The sequence below is a fragment of the Phlebotomus argentipes genome, unplaced genomic scaffold (assembly GCF_947086385.1).
Source record: "Phlebotomus argentipes unplaced genomic scaffold, Phlebotomus argentipes genome assembly contig_15, whole genome shotgun sequence".
Classification (NCBI taxonomy): domain Eukaryota; kingdom Metazoa; phylum Arthropoda; class Insecta; order Diptera; family Psychodidae; genus Phlebotomus; species Phlebotomus argentipes.
In genome coordinates this window covers 1,505,750-1,526,908 of record NW_026776181.1, presented here as the reverse complement: position 1 = coordinate 1,526,908, position 21,159 = coordinate 1,505,750, and the positions used below count along the sequence as shown (strand labels likewise).

The 21,159-nt window shown below is 42.1% G+C and overlaps 6 protein-coding genes across 8 annotated transcripts; 2 read left to right on the top strand and 4 right to left on the bottom strand.

Annotated features, from left to right (window-relative positions):
- Positions 1-4,827: 4,827 nt before the first annotated feature.
- On the bottom strand, positions 4,828-8,862 carry LOC132263437 (LIM homeobox transcription factor 1-beta). The gene is made up of 6 exons (XM_059763203.1): positions 8,646-8,862; positions 7,346-7,562; positions 5,849-6,269; positions 5,576-5,717; positions 5,409-5,507; positions 4,828-5,002 (listed from the first exon to the last, which is right to left on the bottom strand). Exons 1-6 carry the CDS (start codon positions 8,656-8,658, stop codon positions 4,842-4,844), a joined length of 1,053 nt encoding a protein of 350 aa, XP_059619186.1. The 5' UTR covers positions 8,659-8,862; the 3' UTR covers positions 4,828-4,841.
- A 285-nt stretch (positions 8,863-9,147) lies between these two features.
- LOC132263425 (inositol polyphosphate 5-phosphatase E) lies at positions 9,148-11,838 on the bottom strand. Of its 2 annotated transcripts, none has more exons than XM_059763187.1 (4): positions 11,663-11,838; positions 9,972-11,580; positions 9,600-9,838; positions 9,148-9,528 (listed from the first exon to the last, which is right to left on the bottom strand). In XM_059763187.1, the coding sequence occupies exons 2-4, from the start codon at positions 11,478-11,480 to the stop codon at positions 9,420-9,422; spliced, it is 1,857 nt and encodes a 618-aa protein (XP_059619170.1). In that variant the 5' UTR covers positions 11,481-11,580; positions 11,663-11,838; the 3' UTR covers positions 9,148-9,419. The 2 variants fall into 2 exon arrangements, with proteins under 2 accessions (XP_059619170.1, XP_059619169.1); XM_059763186.1 differs by having other exon boundaries at positions 11,712-11,838.
- Positions 11,839-11,943: 105 nt separating this feature from the next.
- On the top strand, positions 11,944-17,154 carry LOC132263436 (spermine synthase). Of its 2 annotated transcripts, none has more exons than XM_059763201.1 (5): positions 11,944-12,340; positions 13,178-13,289; positions 16,242-16,364; positions 16,493-16,929; positions 16,992-17,154. In XM_059763201.1, exons 1-5 carry the CDS (start codon positions 12,056-12,058, stop codon positions 17,136-17,138), a joined length of 1,104 nt encoding a protein of 367 aa, XP_059619184.1. In that variant the 5' UTR covers positions 11,944-12,055; the 3' UTR covers positions 17,139-17,154. The 2 variants fall into 2 exon arrangements, with proteins under 2 accessions (XP_059619184.1, XP_059619185.1); XM_059763202.1 differs by lacking the exon at positions 13,178-13,289 and adding an exon at positions 13,838-13,946 and having other exon boundaries at positions 11,945-12,340.
- On the bottom strand, positions 13,953-16,528 carry LOC132263444 (integumentary mucin C.1-like). The gene is made up of 3 exons (XM_059763210.1): positions 16,471-16,528; positions 15,481-15,762; positions 13,953-15,416 (listed from the first exon to the last, which is right to left on the bottom strand). Exons 2-3 carry the CDS (start codon positions 15,659-15,661, stop codon positions 15,205-15,207), a joined length of 393 nt encoding a protein of 130 aa, XP_059619193.1. The 5' UTR covers positions 15,662-15,762; positions 16,471-16,528; the 3' UTR covers positions 13,953-15,204.
- Positions 17,155-17,311: 157 nt separating the features above from the next.
- On the bottom strand, positions 17,312-18,154 carry LOC132263443 (acylpyruvase FAHD1, mitochondrial). Its single transcript, XM_059763208.1, has 3 exons — positions 18,013-18,154; positions 17,532-17,943; positions 17,312-17,476 (listed from the first exon to the last, which is right to left on the bottom strand). The coding sequence occupies exons 1-3, from the start codon at positions 18,081-18,083 to the stop codon at positions 17,312-17,314; spliced, it is 648 nt and encodes a 215-aa protein (XP_059619191.1). The 5' UTR covers positions 18,084-18,154.
- On the top strand, positions 18,143-20,803 carry LOC132263441 (sorting nexin-16). Its single transcript, XM_059763205.1, has 4 exons — positions 18,143-19,094; positions 19,238-19,546; positions 19,612-19,748; positions 20,250-20,803. Exons 1-4 carry the CDS (start codon positions 18,627-18,629, stop codon positions 20,341-20,343), a joined length of 1,008 nt encoding a protein of 335 aa, XP_059619188.1. The 5' UTR covers positions 18,143-18,626; the 3' UTR covers positions 20,344-20,803.
- The last annotated feature ends 356 nt before the right edge of the window (positions 20,804-21,159 follow it).

Sequence of the window (21,159 nt, the reverse complement as noted above, 5' to 3'; positions counted from 1 at the left end):
GTGATATTCTCACCCCCAATTTGTCCACTTTTTCCTCGACACGTGTCCGGATGAGGCATTCAATGATCCGGCGGTGCAGTCAAAGAGGTAAACAGAGGAGAGTTTGCGGGTCACGTGCGGGAAGTCTATCGACGCGTGACTTTCGCCAACCCCTCAGGAAGGCGACTCACCATGTCAATATTGTTGCCGATCTTTATCGCCGCATAAAGAGCGCCAGATTCCCATATTAAATTGCTGAGATGGTGCACTAAATTGAATCCTCACACATATTCACGGGCGCACGTGTCACTCTTTAACCCCGCACATGCACGAAGGCAACACCGGAGGCCAATCAAGTGTCCCCCCGGAATTTATTAGCGCGGGTCAGGATGAATTTCCAGGAGGCGTCATCTCCTAATCATATTTAATGCATCCTTATTTTCATGATAATGAACTGAAGGCGCGATAATTTATTCATAAATGTGGCTTCTGATTTGGTCTCCTTTCAAACCGCAGCGGAATAACTCATTCTAAATTCATTACACTCCTTAAATGGGTTAGAAAGTCGATGAAGTACGATTTTAGGATTAGGATCTATTATAAAAATATATTTCACATTAAAATTACACTGAGAAGAATGAAAGAATTTTAGAAATGGGAATTGAGCATTGTTTAAAATAACTTTTAGTAAAAACACTAAGAATGAGCTTTAAGATATTGTAGGGAATGTTCAAGTGTGGAAACTCATGAGATTGGACAATGAGAGCAAGAAGCCATGACAAAGAAAATCATGAATTTGCGTGGGGGCAGAAAAATCGATGGAGTAATTCGAAAAATGCGAGTGGGATGCGAGAGCCTCCCTTGAGCGTTTATAATTCCAGCTGAACGAGATGACGCCTTCAAACAGTACCATTTGTGAGTCGCCCTCTGAATCTCTGTCCTCCCCCGGGCCGGGTTTTATGTGTGATGCCAGGGAGTAAATAGGGGGTGGATAGGTAGCGTCGTGCTGTAAATATTCACCCCCGGTGTGTTCCAGAGGCGATGGAGCGCCGGCAAGTCGAAGTCTCTTGCCAGAGGGTGGCTTTTTTCCATCCCCTGTCGATGGTGGAAATTTTCATCTTCGACGAAGAACACCCACAACGACGTACAACTGCGTTTTCAGCAAACATGGCGAAAATTCTTAAGGCCACCCTCGCACGGAGGAAAAATAATAGGGAAATGCTTATGTACAGAGAGCGCCATTCAGTGTGTGATACATAGGGTTTTTCGTGAATCTCATATTATTCGATCCACCCTTCTTTGGAATTCTTTCCAGGGCTTCTCGCCACATAAGCTGTGCTCCTTTCTGGAAATAGAGATACGCCATAAAATCATCTCCCTCAGCAATGGAATCTTTATGCGTCGTCTGTATTACATTGAAGGTCTGACGCATCCTTAAGCTGATATTCCACTGCCATAATCGAAGCAGTCTGGGCAAAAAGGACGAGATATAAATTAAAAAATGTTAATCATCACCTTTTTTGTGATGAATATTCATAAATCCTCACTGATGAGCAACGAACAATCCGAGAATGTCTCTTCACCGACACGAATCTCGCGAAATCACTTCATTTGAATATAAATTAAGCTCCTCAAGACTCTTTCCAGAGCAAAGAGCATCATCTGGGCGCCAGGAAGCCTCCGTGGCTTTACCCCTTCAAGAGATACTTCTCATGGTGAATTGTGTGGTCTGAAAAATCCTGTGTAAACTCAAAACACTTTCAGCGGCACTTGAGATCCACGGGAGCGATTTTCATAGTTGAATAAATCCTCATTTATGCTCGAAATCACATTGGAGAAGCTCATTTTCTAATAAATGCTTCAATGACACAGAAACGATCCCTTCTCTCGAGGCGTGCAGATGGCGAATGGGTTGCCGATGTCCTGGCCATTTTGAAGTATTAGGCCATCATAGTGCACATCACCGTGCACTCAATGTTCATACATTCCTTCTGCGCCTTTGCGAATTGCCCCAAAAACATTGAAAGTTCAGCCATTCACATGATTCTCAAATTTCTGTCCTCATCTATCACTACGCCAGACAGACAGGACTTTTAATAAAAGTCAGGCGAATGGCGTGGGGAGCAGGACAGCGATTGGGTAGGAGAGCTGGGGGTGTTTTATGTGCTCCACGAAACATTGCGCGAACATCAATAGCCGCGAGCAAACGCCATGTATTCCAGTTGAATGCCTCCTCTCTTGGGGCCACACTCAGACTTCGCCCACTTGTACATTTGTCAGCCCGAGTCCTCGGGATGGGGAAGAGAAACTTTGCTGCCTCCGAAGATTGATATTTCCCAATGAATTTCATGATCCTTCTCGATGGTTGATTGATTCCTCAAAGGGAAGTGTTGAATGTTGAAGGATTCCTCATTCTTACTTGACTATACATATGCAGAGTTCTAAGTATTGACAGTGAAGAAATGAGCATAAAGCGAAAAAAGGTCGGCAAAATTAATTAGAAACGAATTGACCGCATGAAAATGCTGGGTATTTGTGTCATTATGCTCTCTTTTTCACATAATTCATCAAAATGTTTCATGCAATAAATTACCATCATTGAGAATCAGCGATTCGGTAAATTTGATTGAAACACATACATCAGGGAGGTCGTTTGCTGAAAAGTGAGGACCCTCGATGGAAAACGAGGCACCCTCGTTGGCACACAATAGAAATACCACATTCCTCAGTGTCAGGGTGTTTTTATGCCTTTCTCCCCAAACCCATGCTTATGATGATCGCATTCTTTGAAATGCGCCGCGGGTCGAGGCGCAAATACCATGTTTGGGCGATTAGATAACACACCACGAGTGACAAGAGACAAAAGTGATAAGGCTGATAAATTGATATTAAAATACATGTTGAACAGGTGGATCAATTCACATGAAAAAAGGCGTCTTTCGACCTCTGACGATGTGCAGTGCAAAATTATAGTCTTCTGTCACACTTTTAGGGGTGGAACTGTCCTCCTCGCAGTGTGACAAATTAAAATATGCCCAACATCATGAAATGTCTCTTACCGTATTCTTCCACAGTGTGATACACAGAATCCCAAACCCTCATTCTTGTGACATGCTACAGAGCTCAGAGAGTATGACGAATCAAATGTCGCGCTCAATTTCCAATTCTAATTTATTATTTGCCTTCCTAAAAACACTGTCCACCTGCATGAGACGCACCCTTGGCGAGGGGTTGCAGAAGCAAGTGGCTGAAATTGCTAGGGTGATACGCTATTTTTCGCTAATCACATTGTTACTCTGTGAAATTAAAGAAAGTGATTTGTCACATGAAAATTGATTTGATTTTGATGAAACAAAAATTCTACCCTCAGCAATTCAGAATCATTTTTAAGGGAGTCGGGCGCGTTCTCTGCGGTCACAGGACTTTCTTATGGCTCCAAAGGAAATAGTATGAGTATAAAATCCACTAATCGCATATCGTTGAGGTCGTTTGGCGTGGCTTTCAGCGATGCCGCCAGAACGACTTGTGCAAACGACATTTTTATTGTTGTGCCCAATGTGGTTTATGTTCTTCCACGTGGGGGTGGCTTTTTGCCGGCAAAATTGCCCGGGAATTAGTGTGGGCCCACTTTAGACGACATAAAGATTCTGGGGCTTGAGCTCGATGGCATTATGTATGCGAAATGTGCGGCACTTGTGGGGTGACCTTCTGAGAGGGGATGGCGAGAAAGTAGTACATTCTGCGAGTCGTTCCGTGCAGAATTTATTGATATGACTTTTCTGGAAGGCATTTGATGGTTATATCTTGGTTTATTTGGTGACATTTGGTCACGATGGCCTCCCACTTTTAATGAATGCAGAAATTTCTCGAGAAATGCCCAAAATATATTGTGACATAGGACTTTTTCCAACACTTTTATGTGCGACAAGAGAACAGTCAAGTACCCTTCGATATTTTCGCAGGACCAGAGATTAATGTCTCTTACTTGGTAAATAAACAAGTCAAAAGAAAGAGCACATCAAAAATGTTTCAACAGTGCCACGCGATACTAATTCCTAGATAAATAAATTTTCCAACCGGGCTAAATAAACAAAATCCCTGATATTTATTGCTGAGCCAAACGACTGGCCTTTTGTGTGTGCCTTGGCTGTGCAATTCAATTGAAGGTTTAGGGAAGAGTTTTGGTGGGAATTCCACAATCTTGGGAATCCCACTCGATTTGCAAATAACAATTTGCAGAGAGCAAAACTACTAATTAAATTTTTAATAATACTTTACTGAATGTTTATTCAATTCTTTGCAAACTGTGTATTAAATGAAAATTAGAGAATTTCCCGAAAGCCCCATCTTCAAACAGTTAAACTCTATGCGAATAACATCTCTATACCACTTTGCGTAGATGATACCACTTATGGCGCTCGGCAACTTCTTGAGATTCACAAAGTTGCTCCTCCTTTCGATGTTCTTTTGGGTCAAACGAATTTCCTTGGCCAACAATATGAGCCGAGAAATGAGGGAAGAGAGTTTGTGGGTTTCGCTTAAAGGTTGGAAATTTAATCGGAAGTTTTGCCGCTTTCACCATCATTATGGGCGGCCTTCTGGGGTGGAAAAACCGCATGGCTTTTCACCGAAGATTCTACACACAACAAATAGGGAAAGTGGTACATCTTTGCCGAAAACTTTTCCCTCCTCAGAATACAAAACCCTCCCGCACATCAGCAGCATTAACATTGTTGCCATACAATCCTCAACATCGCACAATTGACTTGAAGACAGTGGCGCAAATCCCTCAGGAAAGGGGGCGGAAAAGGAAGCAGCCGAAAGTGATATTCAACTCTGAGCTCATGCTTTTTATTAACCAATCATTGTCGAATCATCTTCTCGTCGTCGGCGAAGAAGTAGAGATTCTGCATGGAATAGAGTCGGTCGATGGGATTAACAAAGCTGCCTGCGTGTCCACTGTTGAACTGGTTAATCATGCTGTGGAAACTCGCCACTTGATCCCTCATCATCTGATCCGTATCTGCATCAGAAAAACACCCACACACGCAAAAAAATGTCCCCTTGAAACTCAATAAAATATAGAATTGAGGGAAAACTTTCACCGGATATCCTAATGTTCGGGAGTGATTTTTCACATACAGGAAAGGATAACGAGAAGTAAACAATTGAGGGGATTTACAGGTGGCTCATGTATTATGTGTGTTTGTGATGCCAGAAAAGCTACCCCAAAGTGCTATTTTATTTTATTACAAATTTCATGCCAGAGGAGAAAGTTTGCCCAAAAGTGGGTGCAAAAAAGGGCACAACAAATAAGAAATGAATTTTTGATTAAGCACAGCATATCATACATTTTAGGGGAGCTTTTATGCGGTGCATGAGTTGTCAGCTAATGTTGGAAAAATCACGGTTCAAACAGCATTTCTTACCATTTGACATTAGATCGGGCCTTGGAGGTTCCATTTTTATGAAATTCTCCTCGCCAGGCGACATTGCAGACGCCCCAGATGTCAGAGAATCATTATCACCTGAAAAATTGATGAAACAAATTATATAAGGCATCTCACTGCCTCTATCGCCATTGTCTTAAGCTCACTCTGCGGATCATCTTTGATTTGCGTCATAATCTTCCGACTACTTTTCTTTGCCTTATCCTCTTCCTCGTCCGCCGATTCGCCTTTGCATTTCTCCTTCTTTTCCATCTTTTTCATTTTGGCGCGCTGATTTTGGAACCACACCTGAAAAATGTGAAAACAGTTGGGGTCAGGCAACCACACGAGACCGACATGGACATTTCTCGCATGAACACCCCCAGAATGCACACGATGCGTGTTCTGTGGCTGTTCGCGTGGGTTCATTAATAGCACACCTGTACAATCCGGAGGCTGAGGCCGGTGTCATTGGCGAGGCTCTCGCGGGTTTTCCTGCACGGTCGCGGGGACACGTCGAAGCAGGCCTTGAATGCCCTTCTCTGCTGCGTGGTAAGGATGGTTCGCGGTCGCTTGGGTCCCCTTCGACTAGCGCGGGCAAAATCCTCGGAGAAGTCCTCGGGATCATTGTACACAGCCGCCGAGATGGACTGCAGCATCTCCACCTCCTTCTCATAGTCGATCCGGCAGAAGAGCTGTCCCTGCTTCAGGACATAGTGGTCACCCTTCTGCAGCTGCACGCCGCACACCACGCACACGAAACATTTCAGGTGGAAGAGATCCTCCGCATCTGTGCGCATCACAAACTCATCCGAAGAGATTCTCTCGGCGCACGCCAAACACTTGTTCTTCACGAACAATCTGCAATGAATCAGACAATTGGACATGTCTTCCGTCGAGCAGCTGCACCAAGTCGTGCCCTGAATTGGCGCGGGAGTCTTAAAAAGGGGTTCAGCAGAATGATAAAAAGTCACCCTTCGTGGGTTGAAAAGTTAATGAGGGATGCAGCAATTCATCCCTCATCACTTTAATTTCTTCATCGGTCCAATGTCACTGTTTACTCATGACGCCCGAAGCGCTATACTCCCGTACAGTGACCAAACAGCGCCAGGAAGAGATTCTCATATATTCTGCCCTGTCGTCCAAGAAAAATAAACAAATCCTCTTGCTCAGATTTATTTTCCTCCAGAGCGACACACTCTCATATATATTGGCTGAGGGGATGAACTTTCCAATATTCTTCATCTTTTTGTCGCCTTTGAAAGAAAACTCATCTATTTTCTCGAGCAAAAGCAAATAGCTCGAACCCATTTCATCGACTTTGCGAGGTGAAATGAAACCATTTTCCCAAGTCATATAAAGCGTTACCTTTTCAACGTCGCTGCATTCAATTTAGGAATGTTAAAGACTCAAAGGATGGAGAAAAGAGTTGGCAAATATATCTTTTGGCTAAATATGTAATAGAAAAGGCAAAGATTTTTTCCCTTGACAATTACGTGAAAAGCTAGAAATTTATATGTGCATTTCTGAAAATTTAATCATATGAATAGATTTTTTCATTGTGTAAATGGAAAATACTGACTAATCACTGTATCAGCAACTGTGCAGTTACCAAAAGGTCACTTAACTTGGGTAAAATCCCACGTGGTCACTAATCGACTAAATTGGATTGATTGGCATCGCATGGCAGAGATTTAATGTGTGACTTATTTGATCGCCTTTCTCCATCACGCAGCCCATAAATATGAGGTGAAAGAAGATAAATTAACCCCTTTCAGCAATAATAGCATCGCAAGTCAGTATATTTGTCATCACGGCACTCATTTGTCTCGTTCACCTCCGTGATTGCCTTACAGCGTCGCCCCTCGACAGAGCCATCGCGGCAATTTGAGACACCCAAATTGCCGCCCAAATGTGCTAAATGAGGCCCTTCATACCTCTCATAATCGATGCGACAGAAGAGCTTCCCATCTCGGCTGAAGCATGAATCTCTGAGACGTCCTGAGCAGGAGCTGCAGCAGAGGCAGGACTCGTGGCAGGTCATCTCTGCAACTTGCATGATGTACCTATCGCATATCGGCCGGCAGCACATGCCGCAGAGCGGCGAGTCCTCTCTTATCTTGGCGCCTTCCGGACACTTGACGTCCATGGGAACTGAGTCAGGTGGTCATCCAAGGGGGAAAAGTCAATTTCATTTAACACTGCCTGCGCTAATGGCTGGGAATCCCATCGGCAAATATTGGATTTTTAGCACATTACAGCAAAATTTGCATACAACTGCTGGCGACAATTTGTTGCGGAGAAACTCTTTGTTTCCGATTATTGGAAAAATTTGAATAATTCCACGAATTGTGGGGTTTTCCTTTCGGCATGAGTTGGAAGTTCAATTTTATGGTATAGTGATTGCTAATCGCATTGAGATTAGAGGGGTAAAAATGCGCTATAATCTATTGAGTAAATCTTAAATATCTCATTGGCAAGGTGTCGATTGAAACACTTAAAAAAAATCTAAAAGTTGTATTTTGATGACAAAAAAAGAAAATTGTATATCTCAAATCCTTTACTCCGCATCTTGTTGGCTCCAAAGAGTTCAACAAAATCGATATAACTTCTCATTCTCCATAACACATCAAAGATCCTTTCTAACTTGCAACTGTATGAAAATTTCCATACAAAATTGAACCGAAAGGAAGCCTTGGCGCCCCTCCTCAATACTGCCGGCATACCTTCATGCCCGAACCGCGTCCTCCAATATTAAACGGATGAACCATATGTTTCCCCGCACAGCAATTGTCTCTTGCAGCCCCGTATCAGTGTCTCCTGTAATAAGCTTATGAGACACTCTCGGCCAAAACACCTGTTCCCTCATCGCGAATGTTGGAAGTCAATATGACAAATCACAGTATTATTTAATCCGATTATGATATTTTGGCCCTTACATCCGAGACTTGCGAGGGTACATTTTAATCTCTGCACAAAAGCAAACATATTGACTTCACTTTTCGCCTCTTTGCACTACATCAAACAATTAATCGCATACAAATTGTTCTTCAGTGGGATTCTCAGCCTCAACAGGGGGTGGTATGATCGGAAAATCTCAATTTTTTTCTGTTACATTAAACGCAAGATAAAATACAATGAGAAAATTTCCGACGGTTCATCATGAAGCATATGCTGCATGGGTGGTCATCTTATTAATAATTTCTCAATTGCTGGTGTGAAATCATGAAAACTCACTGTAAGACAGCATTGTGCAGGATTATCTCTTTCAGGAATCCTGCAGATTGTCTAAAGATGCACTTTATCTGCTTTGAACACTTGATTTTTCACTGAAAACTCTCAATAAGACTGTTTAAAGCCATCGCAGGCGGGAAATATCACTTGTTGTGGGAAAAAATGCACGTAAAGTTGGGGAAAAAGGTTACAGACGCGTGAAAATACACTCTCCTGATCCTCCCGTCTCAGCATTATGTCGAAGAAAAGGCGCCAGGAAGGCGACGGTTGCCATTTTTCGCCATTATTGCCATTTTCATTACATTTTCCTGGGCGACGCACGCAATCTTATTGAGTCACGGAAGGTTTTCCCAGCTTCAATGGCATTTTCTCCCTCAGTGTGCACAAAGTGGAAAAGAGACGACCAATTGTTTTTGCTGCTAGACGCTCCTCCTTTCCTGGTAAAGCACACGCCCCTCAAACTTTGCACGGAATATGTGGAAAACCACTACAGACAAAGTTGCGTACCGATAAAACCCGATTTGACGGTTTTATTAGCATCCCCATCTCGTGATATGGACATTCAAATATTGAGTCAGTGTCATAAATATAGTCTTAAGAAATATTCGAAAAAGGGTTTGACTAGAAGTATTACATATCGTCTTTGGTTTTCCATATAAGAGCACTAACATCACCTAATTTTTTCTTTCTTTTCTTTTTGAAACTATTCACAGGTCTTTAGAGATCATGATCGAAGCCGGATCGCGCGGAAAGTAAGGGAGGAATCTTTGGTCATGGTTACTGAATACTGCAGACAACAGATGAGCTTGAGTTCTTATTGTTGAGACGCCTCTGCATGCCCTCAATGTACACATCTCGATTGAACAGTCCGGCCGCCAGAGGCATTCTGCAAGAGGGACAGAAAACCAGACACACTCACTCACACGGTCAACTGACTAATGCGTTCAAGTGACTCACGAGTCCAAGCCCGGTCGAATGGCATTCCGGAAGAGCGCCCAGACGGGCTTGTGGTCCGATGTGACAATGCTGGGCACTGAGTCATACGCCAGACACTCCACGGTGCTCTGCATGGGCAGCAAAGAGCTGCCGCGTCTCAGGCCAAGAGGAGCGGAACGGTACTTGAACAGGATCCTGTCTGTATACGCAGGAGCGCGCTGCTTGCTAGACGTGTCGAACTGCTGAGTGCCAGGATCGTACTGCAAAGAGTTCCAAATTAAATCAAAATAGAAAAATTTAATTACTGAAACTAATAAATCACTGGAATTGAAAATCAATTCTCCCTTTGAAATACTTTAAATTCAATGATCATCTGTCAACAATTAAACTCACTTTGTAGGTTGGTGGGAAAGTGATTTTGGCCTCTTTAAATCCCTTGAAAGCTGCCCCATCGGACAGCACTGAAGTCAACTGATCCGTGTGAAGATATCCGTGCGGCAAGTGAGCCGGTAATGGGAATTGCGTATTCTCTATCCACTCCAAGAGCTTCTCTCTCGGCTCGCCGAGGCGGAAGTTAAGGTCTCCGCACCAGTAGACGCTATCAAAGTTGTGAGTTACGTCCTTGTTCTTGTGGCGAATCACATAATTCCGAGGCAGATCGAGAGCGTGGATGATGCGCTTGATGTCCTGTACGCGTTCCTTGACTTTTGCCTGGTGGGCAGTGAGATGGGACGTTACGAAGAGCATTGACGTGCCGAAGAGACAGAAGGAAATAGCCACGGCACCCTTAGTGCGGAATGCCGTGCCCGGACGGACACTGAGGCTGTCATCTTCGGGTAGAGAGCAGAACCAGATCAGGTCGCGGCGGATGAAAATGGCCAAGTGTAGGGTTCCGAGCGAGGCAGAGTGCAGGAGGATGTGAGAGGGTCCCAGAGTCTCTTGAAGAGTGACTTCCCACTCGAAACGCTCTGAGCAAGACTCCTGAGTTCCGATACTGATGATATCTGGCACGTGATCCATGCCAACAGGCAGAACAAAATCATTCATCTGCTTCGGTGGATTTTGTCCATTCATATTCCACGTTCCCACAAATATTTTCACTTCTCGGCTGGGCAGAACCTTCTCCAGTTCATGGCCCCCAAGGAGGGAATTGTAGGAGAGCTTCCCATGCAGGTAGTTCTTCTCTCTGGCCTTTTCAGTGGGAATGAGATTCAGCACTTGTGCTGCCATTAAAGTGTTCCTGGCCAGGGAATCTGCGCTCGTGGGCCTCTGTTGAAGGGCATTTCCGCTGACACCAGGCAGAGTGTCATAAGAATATGAGCGACTCTTCCTGTGTTCAGAAGCTTCATTGCTGGCTATGTTGGGAGCAGACATGTTTATCTGCTCGATATCCATTCCTGGTGGGAAGAGTTTCTTCCTAAGACGCGACCTGCAAGCTGACACAGCAATGGATTGTCGCTCTGGTGGAGTGAAAGTCTGATTAAGCTGTCGAGAGGATGAAGATCCATCGTCCAGACTGTAACTGCCCTCGAGCATCTTCGAATACCTCTTCTTTGGCACTTCCTCAGCCAGACCACCGATCGTGGGGCTGTTGGGTGTGCTTCGGGAACCTCTTCGCACTAGACCCGGGGGCGTGAGAGCTCGTGAATCAACAGTCGAACAGCAAATCCCACTGGAAATGTGATCACTGAATCTATTGGCTAACTTCTTCGGTGACTTTGCATCACTGCTTCGCTTCCGAATGCCATTGGCATCCACAGACTCTGCGTTCCTTGCCTCCTGCACATCCTCCTCGGCTGTAACATCATTCTGGGGTTCAACTCTGGTCGACTTCCTTGCAATAATGCCCAAGAAAGTCTTCCTGTTGCCCCGACTAGATTGTCCATTGGCCGTCTTCTCCATAATCACAGTCGTTTCATCAGAGTATTCCAATAAGATGGAGTGCCATCCAACTCGTATCACTTGATGAAGCACTTGAGGCCCTTGTGATTGTATATTGTGTCTGAAAATAGAATAATCATCAATAAATTGCCTTGATTTTTAAAATAGTGTGCCTTCATGTGACAGTTTATAATTAGATTCACATTTCCAATACACTTCCTGCCTCACTCGAGATTCCGTGAACTGCCTCACCTTCTATGGCACAGTCTACAATCGATAAACTAATGAGACACTTGCAAATTAATCACGTTTGATTACATTTTGTATTCGCAAAATAGAGGCGAAAGAGCTGCTCTCTGCCTCAAAACAAACAATACACTCGCGCAAGACCAGCTGTCAAAGCGCGGTCAAGTTCACGCGGTATGGTGAATATCGAGGCCCGTCGAGCCGAGGTGGTGAACATAGCAGTGACAGCTGTCCGGGAAAAAACGTGATTTTCAAACGCTTGTGAAATCTCTGCTGGAGCCTGGGTCACTCTTTATCGTGTGCTTCTTACTGCCGAAACTTGAGTGTTTTAAGTTTTCAAACAAGAAGTGATGTCAGTGCAGACAATTCTTCTGGACTTCTCCATCGACCCTGAGCGCCTGGGCGATGAGGTTTCTCGCAAGGAAGTGCGCAAGAGGATCGAAGAGGCCCTGGAATCATACCTTCCCGGCCTCCGGTTCTCCTACGATATGATCACGGAGGATGGCTATTTCTGCGTGTACATGGACAAGACGGGCGTTGTCGTGAGCGTGCGCTTCTTCGTGAGCCAGGGCCTCATCACGGTAAACGTGGAGTACTTCAAAGCGAACACTGAGCAGCCTCGCGTGAGCCTGGAAGTGAGTTGATGGCATCTCGTCTCGTTAGACCTCTTCTTTCCTCGGGCGGAGGCTTTCCTCTCCACTAACCGTAGAGACTTTTTCATTAAGCTGAGGAAAATTCCACCGCGCGGATTTGCTCCGCGTGAAATCGAGAGAAGAAAATCAATAACTCACGCCACACACACACTCAACACACAAAAACACACACACACACACATCAACAATAAAGCATACACACACGCGAAATAAGGGAGAAATTCGAGCCAATAAGATCATGACTGCTAAGTTGTTTGCAAAAATCTCAGTCTGCTGGTTCTGCAACATGCCGGATTCGATAATTCATTTTCAAAAATTATAATACACAACATTTTTTAATTAACCCTAAGAATAAGTCAAATTATGAATCATGTCTGAAAAACATTATGAATTACCTTTTCCCATATTTTATGCGTAAACAAATCACCCTTTTAGGCTAACAAGGTTCTGAACAAAGGACTTGAAATTGATATTTTTTTTTATTCATTTCTCATCTTTTATTCAGCTTACGTTCTCATGCTTGGTCTAAAATACTTTCAAAATTGGAGCGATTTTGGTTTTTTCTTCTTACTTTATTTTCTAAAAATATCCAATAAGCATGCAAGAATTCGCAAACTTTCACTACATCATATCATAGGGACGTAGGAGCTTATGGAAAAGTAGGAAGTCAATCTGAAGTAATAAAAGTGTAAAGTATTAACACAATCTGTACTTGTTTTGTAAGCAAATTAGCAGTCTCTGATCTATAAAATCATCATTTTATCTAGACGGCAAATATTCAAGGTTGTCTTTATGAATGTCTTTCTCTTGTTTTTGTAGAGTATAAAGTCACTGGAAAATAGTTTGCGAAATTATTTGGGATCAGAACGTTCGAAACATTTGCCGCCGATAAAGCGAGGCACATATATTGATGTGTATTTAACAAGTTCAGGTCAGCAGACGTTCAGCAAACTTTTCTTTTCCTATCAGACAAAATGTTATTACTGAAAAGAAAAATTTTACTTAAGACTATTATTCCAAATGATTCTCACATTTTTTGCCGGCATGCAAATTAATTCAGTTGATTGATAAGTTTTTTTTTCACTTTCAAGTTTAATCGTTTCCCACTTTTTTACTTTCTTTTCTCCCTTATTTGTGTTTTTTTTTTCTTATTTTTGTTACTGTTCAAGTTACTATTTTCTCGTTAAATGAAATTTGTGGAAAAGGAATCCAAAGACTGATTAGAAGTTTGCAGTTGCTAAAAGAATCGGCGCAAAATTTCTCTGTAAATTTATCATCCGACTTTCTAGTGAAGTGAAATTGATAAAAGCATGCACACTTGTTCCTCTTTGCCACAATACAATTGTTTTATGTTCTCGATTAAGAGGAGACTAGATAGTACCGAGTGAGATACAATTTCCAATCAGCAGCGAAAGATGTATTTTTAGCTATTGAGTTTCTTCCAAGATTTCTTTTTGTCTTTCTTTTTCTTTATTATAGTCAACACGTGGTATCGAGAATACTTTGATTAAAACACTGAATTTAATTCACGGACACTCTTTGCTACCTATTAAAAGAAGTCCACTCTCAAAGTATTTTCCCACCTCAGGTAATTGGAAAGAATTTAATTTATTTCTCTTTTTATTATAATTTTGTGTTGGGTCCTGTGTAAATTATTGTACAATATCAAATTGTGCAGATAGACACAATTTCTGTTTGTCCTGGCTGTGTTCTTGTTTGCATCCTTTTCTGTGCTTTCTTCCACAATTTATGGCTTTCGTTCAATTCCTTGTGTTCTTTCAGTGTTCACCTTTGTTTTCGCTATTGCTTTGTTCTTGTGATATATTTTGTCTATAAAGTATCGTACAACTAAGGTATTCTTCAGCTGACATGTCATGAAAATTCTATAAAGCAATTCTATCTACATTCGCTACTCAATGCAAACGAACATGTGAATTTTAAGTCTTTGAAATATTGTTATTTATATTTTATTTTTCACTTTCAACTTTGGAAAAAAAATAAATTAAAAAATTAAATAAATTATACTACTATAATATAGTACAGATGGAAATTTGAGAAAAATCAACTCTGTGTTAGATGCAACTAGATTCTTATTGGAAAGAAACTTTCGCTGTGTTCATGGAGAAGTTAAGTTGAGTGTGACAAGAATGATAATCCACATCACCGTAATGAAAGAAAATGCTTGTTTGACTTTTTAACTTATAGCGGTACTTAGATTTTAAATGAACTTTGGTCTCAGAGGCCGGAGATCACAACTTTTTTGTGGATTTGTGTGTCCACCTATACATAGGACAAAAGACATTCTTATAATATACTATGTATTGAATATATACCTCTTTTTCAATTCTTCATTTTAATCCACGTGGTTCCCTTTGAGAGTGACCTTTTTTATTCTTGCTTTCTATCTCCCCAAGAGCTAAACTTCTGGTGTCAAAGTATACGGGGTTTCGAAGTTTGTTTCGCTCATATTAGCTGCAGTTCCTTCTCTGAAATGTTTCGTTCACATCTTAGTTTGTATTACGTCCTCATTATCGCATATTTCTTGGATAATATGACTCTTGTTTGGCTGGTTTTGCTGTCAAAAGCAGTACAATCATTGAAGTGTTTGTTAGTCATAATCCTGTGTGGAATTTTGCAAGTTTGAACACTACAAACATAAAAAAATATGGAAATTACCATTCTTTTTTTTTCAAATGCAACATAAACATATATATTTCCTTATAAATATTTTACAGCGATACATCCATAGTGAGCGATACATCTTAACTTGTTATCCTGGATATTCAGAATTGACTTCGCGGTAGTGTGGAAAGTGCCCTAAGGCTAAATCATCAAGAGTTTCTAGTTTATGGTGGAGGTGTAGTGGTAGTCGTGGTCGTGGTAGTAGTGGTTGTGGTGGTAGTGGTGGTAGTTGTAGTAGTGGTAGTGGTCGTAGGCTCGGTAGTGGTCGTGGTAGTAGTTGTCGTGGTCTTCTTCTTCTTCTTGCGGATACGTTTGCATCGTTGATTGACACAGGCCAATCCAACGCGACATGGTGTCTTGAAGTTACAGTTACCACCTTAGGGAAGGACATTTTAATATAGGCTTCTTCCTACAATTGGAAGGAAATTAGTTGCACTTACCAACACTTTGTTTCGCAAGGCATTGTCCAAATTTGCAGTATCGATTGTAGTGACTGCACTCAATTAGGAATGGGATGCATTCAAAGTGTTTTGGCGTATTCGGGGCTCCTGAAGTTTCGTCAGTTAGGGTCGAGAGGGAGAACAGAAGTCCCACAACGAGGATTGGAAGTACTGAAGTCATTTTTGCTGCCTCAGCTCACAACTCACTGTGTCGAATAGTTCAATCCTTGGGTCTTTTATATGAATTTCATATCGCTATAACTTGTTTTTTTTGCCAAATATCTGCCGAAAAAATTAGAACGACAACCTTAAATTATGCGAATCAAACGGGGCAGAACGAAAGGATGGAAACAAGCAAGCTTGTGGAATCTTATGTGAATTCATTACTCATTATCGGAGCGATTGTGGCAAATTAATTACGAAAAAGTCACATATTTTTCTAATACCGCTAAGAAGTGGATGAATTATATTGAAATTGTTTATATCGAGATCACTGACCTCTGTTTGTTTGATTGGACAGGATTTTAATTTCATTTCCAATTTGTTACATGAATATACTTTTACACATTCTACGTTCTTGAGGTGTTGAGATAATATTCTTTATCGCAAGCTTGAATTATTTCACTGTTTGACTGCCTAGTCTTTGGAATCTCAGGTAAATATTTGTGCTCTGTGAGTGAGAATTTTCATGACAATGCCAGCAAAGAAGCCATCATAAATCTAAGCGTGAAACAATTTATTTGAGTGATGATATTCTATAGATGAGCGCCTGATTGAGTATGACATTGACAAGATGGTGTTCGAGAAGAGATCACCCTTCCAGAAGGTCCAGATAGTTCACTCGAAAGTCCTGGGCAATATGCTGGTTCTGGATGAGTTGCAAAGTAAGTTCTCTTATTTACTGTAACTAATATATTACTACTACTAAACTAATGGTTAAGCTAAGCTAAATTAGTGATACATTTACAAGCTTTGTGAGCACTTTAATACCATTGTTTCTTTGTGTCTTCAGATCTTGCCGAGGCTGATTTAATCTACACTGAGACGCTGATGATGCGCGGTGTTGAGCAGTACGAAGGCAAAGAGATCTGCATTCTGGGCGGAGGCGATGGTGCTCTGCTCTATGAATTGCTGAAGGAGAAGCCAAAATTCGTCACAATGCTGGAGATTGACGATGTCGTCATGCAGGCGTGCAATGAACATCTGAAATCGATCTGTGGAGATGTTCTGGAGCGGCGAAGAGGCCCCAATTTCGACATAATTGTGGGCGATTGCATGGTTGCTCTGCAGAAGTATATAAAGGAGGGTCGCAAATTCGACTATGTCTTCGGAGATCTCACGGATGTGCCCATTTCGCCCACGCCGACGGGAGAATTGTGGGATTTCATCCGGACATTCCTCGAAGCTTCCTTCAAAGTGCTTAAGCCAAGTGGAAAATTTATGACTCATGTAAGATTTCTCATACTTTGTCAATCTTTTCTATTTTTTTTTAAACCAACTCAATCTTCTAGGCAAACGGATCCAATTGTCCGGAAGCGCTGAGGATGTACGAGAACGAGTTGAACAAGCTCGATCCAACTGTAAAGTATACAACTAGCAAGGCTTTCGTGCCGTCTTTCATGGAGGAATGGAATTTCTACCAAGTTTCCTTCGCTTGATGGCAGAGTTTCACACGTATTAGCGTTTCCTAGTTTTCCGTTTCCAATGTAGTATTTCTCGCTTGGACGAAAGTGTGTTGAGTGTAGAAAATTATTATTGTCTCGAATTTCTAATGCAACTAATTGTGTTAGATTCATACCAAAAATAAGACAGTGAATATGGCAAGAAATTTTTAATCATCCTGAACGGAAAATTTGCACTGCAAAATGTCACCAACGCCAAACTCAATCTCATCTCCATGCTTGATTGTTGACGCTCCTGCGGGAGTTCCGGTCAGGATCACATCATTGGGCTCCAGTGTCATGAATTTGGAGGCATAGGAGATGAGTTCTGGGATCTGAAACAGCAGATGAATTACTCTATTTGCCAGATTAAATAAATTTTTAGCCCACCTTGAAGTACATTTTCTCCGAAGATTGATCTTGACGCGTTTCTCCGTTGATTTTCAACCAGAGTTTGACATCATTGGGGTTGGGAAGTTCTTCAGTCGTTATGAAGCGACTTACTGGAGTTGCCGTGTCGAATCCCTTCCCTAAATCCCAGGGCAGAGACTTCTCACGAGCCTGCCCAATGAAGCACATTCCCGTGAGGTCCAGAGCGAGACAATATCCACCGACATACTTTCCAGCATCCTCTATCGCCACGTTCTTGCATGTCTGACCGATCACTACTCCCAATTCCACCTCATGGTAAACCTTGGTGAACACCCTAGGCAGACGGATGGGCTTGCCCTCCTCAACGTACGACGAGATCGCCTTCAGGAAGAGAATCGGTGCCTCTGGCGCGTTGTCAGTGATACAGTCTCTGCGGGACAGGCAAATTACTAGGTTATCTGGTAGCTCTTGACCCTTCTATTGACCTTGGGGTTCTTACTTGTAGTTCAGCACGGCACCGATGATCTTCCGGCCATTCTTTGCGAACTGCTTCAGGTTCACCTGTGACATTTCTCTTGGGTGATACTTTCTCTTCAGTCTCCGTGCCAAAACGAGTAGTCCAATCACTGGGCCAGATTCAACTGCTCGATAGAGAGAGTGGAAATTAATCAATTGCTAGCTTGTAGCCATGTCGAAGGCGTTAGTGTGGTTGTGAGACAAGAAATCAACTCAAGATAAGGTGGAATGTAAACAATTCATAGTTGACTCTGAAACCATAAAGTCAAATATTCAATTCCCTTTGCTGGTTTTGAATTCATTATCATATCTAGTATCTATCCATGTACTGTACTGCTTGGTAAATTACTTCTTGAATATATTATTGCAAATTCCACACAAAATTTCCAAAATCACCCTATATTTCAAACCGCCATACTGTCGGTAATGTAGAGCAGGGTGTCAAGTCAACTGTCAGTCGTGGCCAAATGAAAACTCATCACTTTTGTTTTGCTTCACTTTCTCGCAATTCCCCCTGATTTCGCTGATTTCCATGAGTGTTTTCACGTGAAAAGTGTGCCTTCGAGTACCAATAAGTGTCCTTACAGCCCATCCACCATGTCACTGAGACTGATTCGCAGCAGGGAAGTGAATAGGGCGCAGCGCCAAAGGTTATCAGCGCCGTCTAAGCGAAAGGAGGAAGCCAGGACGCCTCAGGCTCGCATAAAGCGTTACAAGTCGTTTCCGGACGTGTCCAAGAGTCGCCCGGGGCGAGACTTCCTGGTCAAATCCAAGTCCGAGAGTTGCCTTGCCAGTGAGGAGGGCAATCAAATCGATGACACGAGATCACGTCAGCTTTCGAATGCCAAGTCGGAAGTGTGCCTAAAGACCATATCGGTGCACAGCACGGCCTCGGGCGCCGTGTCCAGGAGCTATGTGAAGAACGTCCGAAAGGGCGGCGATTCGTCGACCAGGATGAGCTTTCTCACGCCACCGGAGATGCAGTGTCGCGGCTTCGCAGACACAGCTTCAATCCGGATTCCCATCATTGGGTACGAAGTCATGGAGGAAAGAGCTCGTTTCACGGTAATTAACCAGCTCCACTAACATCTGTTCCATGAATTTGATGCGCAGAAACTGTCCTCTTTTGCTTCACAAGCATTTTTGGCAAAGTTTGACTTTAAACTACGCATACCAACTATGTCTGATTCTCCTGTATTTTCCTTCAGGTGTTCAAACTCCGCGTCGAAAATCCCTTCACGAATGATTGCTGGCTAGTTTTGCGACGTTACACAGACTTCGAGCGACTCAACAGCAAGCTCAAGTCCATCTTTCCTAAGCTTAATCTCGTGCTGCCGCGCAAGAAGATCTTCGGTGACAATTTCAATAGTGTATTCCTGGACAGTCGCGTGCAAGGACTTCAACACTTTGTCAATACCATCATGGCAGAGGAAACGCTTAGGAATTGTCAGTTCGTCCGGGAGTTTTTCTGCCTTGACGAGCCGCCCACATATTCCGAGAGCATGGAAGAGTGTCGTGTAGGGAAAAGTACAAAGGGGAGATCACTCGAATGGGGGAGAACTCACGATTTTTCTGATTGCAGGCAATCTTTGAAGCCCAAGAAGAGACTATAGCACACTTGAAGCTTCAGTTGCGCAACAAGGACGCTCTCTTGATGAATTTGGAGCAGAAACTGATGATGGAGATTAACGAAGTTGAGAAGCTAAAAGCATCACTACAGTGAGTGTCGATTTCTCTTTCCTCTACAGCTTCTTTTTGTACTCAATAGAAATATATTAGAGTCGGGAAATCGTGTTACTAGGGATAGAAAAACGCTAATTATGTTAAGAAAATCACAGATAGTTTTGTTCAGTACTGTTTGAATTGCTCCATGCAATCTCAGATCCTGTTTAGCTAAAAAGAATAAGTAGTTATTTGCTTTTATAAAAGACAGTGAGTAGCTAAATATTAAATTATGTGATTTATTATACTTTGCAAAGGCAATTTGCAATTTTTTATAGCACGATTAAGTAAATTTTCGCCCTCATTCATGAATATTTCAGCCATGAAAACCATTAAATCATGAAAAATCAAAAAGTGATGCTCATTTATGATTTTTGGCTAACATTTTTTGATGTGAGCTGTATATTTAGCGCGCATATAATTTTTTGTTATGCCTGTAAAGCATATTTTTAACTCTCTTGACTGATTGCGTGCTCTTTTCTCTTTGATTATTTTCAGAGCTCTCCAGGAACACCTACAAATGTCTTCCAAAGATGAGAAAATTCCGCATCATTCTCGAAATGATTTCGTAAATAACAACGCGAGGTACTGAAATTCCTGATATTGTTGCAAATTCTGGCGTTAGAATATTTTTATCAACACTCTACATATTCACGGGAGAAAGGTGATAAAGAGAAGGAACTCATCGTTTTATTATTCAAAGAGCATAATTTACATCACATTTTTCGTGTATTTTCCAACGAGGAAGTATTGATGAAATCTCCAAGTGTGGCCTTTTCACACTTTTCTTTTTTGATTATTATAATAATTAGCATAAACTGTTTACCAAATATTTTATTGTGAGTCTCGTTGGATTCTTCTCATTCTATGATTATTAAAGTGCGATAGTTTATCAGCAGACTTTCTTCCTATGTTCACAACGTACACAGTGGATTCGAAGCCGATGAAGGTGATTTCACATATTGCTACTACGTTAAAATGTACTCGCATTGTGAGCTATAAATAGCCCTTAATAGTAAACATTAAGAGATGAAGAAATGGTGACGATGAGTCGCGGGAGGTCACCGTACGAGCACTTCAAGTGTCCTCTTTGCGGACTGAAACGGAGCGTATTTTTAGCACTTCCATTAAATTGTTGTGATTTTTCATCCGCAAGCCATGGGGTGTGTGCTTTTCCTGGACCACAAAAGCCTTCACTTAACACTGAAGTTCACAAAGCAGCCAAATTGATACAATTAGACATGATTATGAAGAAATTGGATCTACAAATAGTCTGGTGGTGCTAATAATAAACAAGATTAATTTTGTAAAGGTGCATAAGCGGAGCTCTTGGATCGAAATCTGCATTATATTGCCAGTAAATGTTCCACGAGTTTAAGTTTCTAAACAATGATCATGTGCACTTTGA

Coding starts and splice junctions, on each gene's coding strand:
- LOC132263443 (XM_059763208.1), bottom strand. CDS start 18,083: ATGTCACAGGTGAACCTGAAGCAGTTCGCAAAGAATGGCCGGAAGATC. Junction 17,944..18,012: donor GGTGCCGTGCTGAACTACAA/GTAAGAACCCCA, acceptor CCTGTCCCGCAG/AGACTGTATCACTGACAACG. Junction 17,477..17,531: donor CGGAGAAAATGTACTTCAAG/GTGGGCTAAAAA, acceptor CTGCTGTTTCAG/ATCCCAGAACTCATCTCCTA.
- LOC132263444 (XM_059763210.1), bottom strand. CDS start 15,661: ATGACTTCAGTACTTCCAATCCTCGTTGTGGGACTTCTGTTCTCCCTC. Junction 15,417..15,480: donor CCTTGCGAAACAAAGTGTTG/GTAAGTGCAACT, acceptor TCCTTCCCTAAG/GTGGTAACTGTAACTTCAAG.
- LOC132263425 (XM_059763187.1), bottom strand. CDS start 11,480: ATGGAGAAGACGGCCAATGGACAATCTAGTCGGGGCAACAGGAAGACT. Junction 9,839..9,971: donor CTTTCCCACCAACCTACAAA/GTGAGTTTAATT, acceptor AACTCTTTGCAG/TACGATCCTGGCACTCAGCA. Junction 9,529..9,599: donor ATTCGACCGGGCTTGGACTC/GTGAGTCACTTG, acceptor TCCCTCTTGCAG/AATGCCTCTGGCGGCCGGAC.
- LOC132263436 (XM_059763201.1), top strand. CDS start 12,056: ATGTCAGTGCAGACAATTCTTCTGGACTTCTCCATCGACCCTGAGCGC. Junction 12,341..13,177: donor AGCCTCGCGTGAGCCTGGAA/GTGAGTTGATGG, acceptor TTGTTTTTGTAG/AGTATAAAGTCACTGGAAAA. Junction 13,290..16,241: donor TGTGTATTTAACAAGTTCAG/GTCAGCAGACGT, acceptor GATATTCTATAG/ATGAGCGCCTGATTGAGTAT.
- LOC132263437 (XM_059763203.1), bottom strand. Junction 5,718..5,848: donor TCAGCCTCCGGATTGTACAG/GTGTGCTATTAA, acceptor CACATTTTTCAG/GTGTGGTTCCAAAATCAGCG. Junction 5,508..5,575: donor AATCAAAGATGATCCGCAGA/GTGAGCTTAAGA, acceptor TCAATTTTTCAG/GTGATAATGATTCTCTGACA.
- LOC132263441 (XM_059763205.1), top strand. CDS start 18,627: ATGTCACTGAGACTGATTCGCAGCAGGGAAGTGAATAGGGCGCAGCGC. Junction 19,547..19,611: donor AGAGCATGGAAGAGTGTCGT/GTAGGGAAAAGT, acceptor TTCTGATTGCAG/GCAATCTTTGAAGCCCAAGA. Junction 19,749..20,249: donor AAGCTAAAAGCATCACTACA/GTGAGTGTCGAT, acceptor GATTATTTTCAG/AGCTCTCCAGGAACACCTAC.